This window comes from Geospiza fortis, unplaced genomic scaffold (assembly GCF_000277835.1).
Source record: "Geospiza fortis unplaced genomic scaffold, GeoFor_1.0 scaffold14, whole genome shotgun sequence".
NCBI classification, from domain to species: Eukaryota; Metazoa; Chordata; class Aves; order Passeriformes; family Thraupidae; genus Geospiza; species Geospiza fortis.
This window is the reverse complement of record NW_005054512.1, coordinates 266,706-271,381: the sequence shown is the minus strand read 5'-3', so window position 1 is coordinate 271,381 and position 4,676 is coordinate 266,706. Positions and strand designations below refer to the sequence as shown.

At 50.3% G+C, this 4,676-nt stretch overlaps 1 protein-coding gene across 4 annotated transcripts in view; it reads left to right on the top strand.

Annotated features, from left to right (window-relative positions):
- The window catches only part of ANKS1A (ankyrin repeat and sterile alpha motif domain containing 1A), a 57,001-nt gene that overhangs the window by 29,597 nt on the left and 22,728 nt on the right, over positions 1–4,676 (top strand). For all 4 annotated transcript variants that reach the window (XM_031063534.1, XM_031063533.1, XM_031063536.1 and 1 more), the window contains one exon: positions 2,788–2,854. In XM_031063534.1, the coding sequence (XP_030919394.1) occupies positions 2,788–2,854 (67 nt within the window). The remainder of the gene's footprint in view (positions 1–2,787; positions 2,855–4,676) is intronic.

The following is a 4,676-nucleotide window of genomic DNA, read 5'->3' as shown; positions in this document are numbered from 1 at the left end:
GGGGTTAGTGAGGGACACTCTGCTCCCCTTGCAGCCTTTCCTTCTCCCAGAGTACTTCAGCTGTGCAGGAGTTTCTCCTTTCCTGGTGGGGTTTGAGGGCTCCCTGTCTGTCCCACGTGGAGCCACTGCCCCTCTGCATCAGGGATAACAGATATGGTTGTATTAATTTAGAGGGTGGAAGCGTTTTATGGTTTTATTTCTGCTGCTGTAAAACAAATAAACCGTAAAATCCCCACCCCAGATCAACCCCACAGCACAACCAGAGATAGGCACTTCACTGGAAAAATCCAGGTTAAGCCAAAACAAATCAGAACTGAGTGTTCAGGCTACAACTTAGTCTGAGCTGCAGCGCTATTTTTAAACATGGTATTTTTGTATTTTAATAATTAACCAGTGGGAAAGGACAGCCTAAAAAACTGTAGTCTAGGCTATTTTCAAGGTATCTTCAGCCCCGTGTCCATGCTGGAGTGCAGCTGAGGAAAGGCTACAGAGGATGGGGATGCCCTAGAGCAGTGGTTCCCTCTCTAGGTTTGTCCTTCCCCTCGTACTTCTCTTTGCAGCCTCCTAACAGTTAAATCAAGCTGGTCAGCCATAAACCCGTGTTTGAAGTGGTGTGTGAGTCTGTTTGAGGTGTTTGCTTCTCATGGAGAGCCGAGGGCAGGGCAGGATTTCCCTCTGCAGTAATGGTAATAGCTGGGACTGTGCCTGACTGTGACCAGCACTTGGCAAAGGAGGGCTGGGAAAGGTAAATCCTCTGCCACGTGATTGTTTCATTTCCATTCAGTTTTATATAGCACAAGGCAATTCCCTGCTTTTGAGGAAAAGGTCGTGGGTGTTTCAGTGCTCCAGAGGCACCTGCAAGTCCTCAAGGCAGGGTTGGGACTGCAGAGCTGGCAGTGCTGGGGGCTGAGCCTGGACAGCATCAAGTCTCTCTCAGATTAGGAGAGAGCAGCATGATGGAAACAAAGGAACTTGGCCTCAGAGTTAATTTGCAATTTGAATCCAGCTAGAGATTCCCAGACAAGGTACAAGAGCAGCTCCAGCTCGGAGATGTACCTTGTCCTGGAACTGATGGACACCAATCTGCAAAGTTAAATGTCCTTAAACTACTGGAGTTTCTGATTGTTTTCCCAGGCTGATTTTCAGATCTCCCAGTAAATGGGTGTTAATTGTATTTCAGCCCAATAGAGGAGCTCATCTTCATGGTTTTCCAGGGGCAGAGGACCTACATCCTTAAAAGCTGTCACAGCTCACAGCACTGCCTGGTCCCTGGTGAGATTTAACCCTGCCAAGTGCAGTGCCTGTGCTCCCTGCAGGAGGAGAGGCTTCCTGGAGATCTGCCTTGGCAGGAGCCTTGTAAGAGCTCTTTTGGTTTCACCAAAACCCCTCTCTGGTGGAGCTCAGCTCCAAGCTGCCCCTGAGGGTGCATGGCAGGCAGATCCAGCCTCTTGCAGCATCCCCAGGAGCTGCTCACAGCAGTGGGGAGTCGTGCAGCTGCACCAAACACAGCATCACACTGGGAGCCAGGGCAGAGGCAGCCAGGGGTGAAATCCAGGGCAACTTGGACTCCTTCCCCAAGTATGTCCTTAAATGACCAGGAGAAAAAAGTTGAGTAAGAGTTGAGGTTTATTCCCCCACTCTGTGGCCAGTCACTTTGCATTCAGCAGCAGCCACTCAGAAGTGCCTCGCAGGGGTGTTTGCTTGGGAGATTTCCTTTTGGGAATCTTACTGGAGGCTTTTTTTTTCCGTTTTTTATTTTATTTTCTGTTCAGTTATAGACTGAATACTGGGGTAGGCAACCAGCCCTGAGCCTCTCAAATGTGTTTCTGTTTGGGCAATAGTGGAATTCCGTGCTGAGTATTGAAGGGTCTGAACTGACCAGCTGAGCTGCATTTGTCAAGCCTTTCGTCTTACAAACTAACCTGGGAATTGTCATTCTCCCTCTGCACCACTGCATTCGAAGCCTCAGTTTACAAATTCTGCTCAAGAATCGCTTGAAAGGTTTCTCTTCTCATTTCAGGAAGTCTCCTAAAAGTTCACTGGGAATTTCAACCTGCATTAATTTATTCTTTTGTGTGTGTGGCAAATGCAGCCATTTCTATGCAGCTCTTAAGAGGACTCAGACCCATTGCAGCAGAGTTTGAACCTTTTCTTCCTCACTGCCTGAGGTTTGTCTGGAGTTGATGGAGCTGTCTCCTGCTCCCTCTCCTGGGTCCTTCAGGCATTTGCCCCGTGATGCTGTTATCCCACACAATCTGTATTCAAACCCTTTGGAAGCACCTGCTCCATGCACAGCATTGGGAAATGTGGGGATTTCAAAAATAAATCAAGCCAAAACAAAAATGCCCAACAAACCAGAGTGTGGGAAAGCTGAGCTCCCAGTCTGCTTGCTGGGAAGGAGGGGGTGCGAGCATTGCTGCAGTTTCACTGCTGGTGTAGGGGGCTGTGTGCTCCTGCAGGGTGAGGGAGGAGTTTGGGGCTCCCTCCTCACCCCCAGGCTCTGCTGGGGGATGCTTTTGTTGAAGCTTTTTATTTCCAGGCACTGGCAAGTTGTGGAAAGGAAGGCTCTGCAGAGCCTCAACCTCTCCATTTCCCTTCTGATCCATCCATCCCAGCAAAGACTGCCCAGGCAGGGTGTTCAGGGTACCTCTTCTGCTTCAGAGATACCTTAACATCCTTTCCTGCATTTCTTCAGCTATCACGTGGGAGGTGAAATCCTGAGCTGCTTTTACCTTTTCCTGAAGCTTTATTAATAATGTAACACATGCTGTTTTTTTTACTTTCCAGATTGAAAAGATCATGAGTTCCATCGGCGAAGGCATTGACTTTTCCCAGGAGCAGCACAGGATCTCAGGTAGTGTACCCAGCATGTGTCTGTCTGTCCTGGCTGTGCTCTGCACACAGCCAAGGTGCTGGCTCCTGTGTGTGGATGTCTTTAACCTGCTTTGGCTCTGGGAGGGGGAGGAATGCTCTGGCCCAGGAGGAGCAGACCTGGGTTCCCACATGATGCTCAATGCTGCTGCCACCATGTTTAATTATACACTTTTTGGGAATATTCCTTTAATTTTACAGAATGCAGCTGCAGGATTTTCTTTCCCTGAGGGCAGCAGCTGTGCTGAGCAGGGCTGGGTGGTGCCAGTGTGGGTGCCATGGTGTCCATGCCCTTTGCGTGTGGCTGATCTGCCAGGTGCCTCAGGGACTGGGCATTTCTAGATGCACCTGCAGGTACCCACTGAAAAAGGCTCTTGGACAACCCTTAAAATGTGAATTCCCTTCTCTGCCTTTGAGTTGTGAGTAAAAGCAGAACTCAGACTGGCTGGAGAGCTGCCACCACAGGGGATTCTGTCCTTTTAAATCCTTCACCTCCAGCCTGCTGCAGCAGAGCAGCCCTGACTCTGGATGGGCAGCAGCTCCTCCTGATGAGATGCTAATACAGATCTGCACACACAGCTCGCGCGGGCTGTGACAGAGCTCACCTCATATCCATTTGTCACTCAGGTTTTTGCTTAGGTGAGGAGGAACCCACTGTTCCCAGTGGGAGTTCAGCCTGATTCAGGCTCTGCATTCCAGGATCAGATGGCATTGCAGAGGAGTTGAAGCTGTGTGGGTTTGCTCCCTTCTCTGACAGCCCTTCCCACACCAGTTCAGGCTGTGATGGATCAATAGCAGCAGGGAAAGGTCTGACATGGAGGAGAGAGGCAGAGCTAGGGCTCCTGCAGAGCAAAGGCAGGATTCCAGAATGCGGAGCATAGGGGGAAGGATGAAGCTGAGAAATAGGAGTTTGTTTCAGTCAGAAGTTGTGATCAAGATCTTGCCAGGGGGCACAAGTTCTTCTGTTCTTGTGTCATCCTTGTAACACACACATATCAGGTGTATTTGGGGCATCTTAGTTTTCAGCCTGGGATGTTTTAGGTGTCTGTTCTGTTTTTAAAGGAAACCCCTCCATTCCCTCCCTCTAAATACTTTCCTCTCTTCTTTTTGTCATGACTTGAAAGGGTTTTGCTAACAGAAAACTTGCCCTTGGTATCACTGTAGGTTTCCCTTTTGAAAGCAGAAATGTATTTACAGATGCATGCAAGGCTGAATAGAGTAAATAATTTTAAAAATTAAATTCAGGAGCTCAGGAAAAGGAGCTGCTGTGGTTTCATTCCCTCTGCCAATACCCCGACAGCTCCCAGGAATGCTGTGGTAGGCAGCAAGCACTTCCTCACCTCTCTCTTGATAAATTAATTCTGAGCCAGCCACAAATCACTTGGATCTGTCGGAGCAAACCTGTGACATCATTTTTTAAAACCCCCAAGCCATGGTGTCCATCATCGAGTAAATATTGAGGAGTCGGTGATTTCCACTGGAGAGTTCCGGAGCCGCTGCCTCCCTCCCGGCGGGTGGGAGCACTGGGAGGGGGGAGAGGATGAGGAGAAGGGAGGGACAGCGAGGGGCTCGCGGCTCAGACAAAGCCCCCGCCGCAGCCGGCGGAGCGCAGGGACCGCGGGGAAAAGGATAAAGGATGGAGGGGAGGATGGAGACCTGGCGAGAGGGAGCTCCTGGCACACAGTCCGGGCTGAGCTGCTGCCCCGGGGCATGGGCTGGCTCAGGGCAGGGAGGCAGAAGCCTTTTGTGATCTGCGCTGGAAGGACCGGCCGGCGCTCCCGAATACCGGCACAGGAACAACCCCG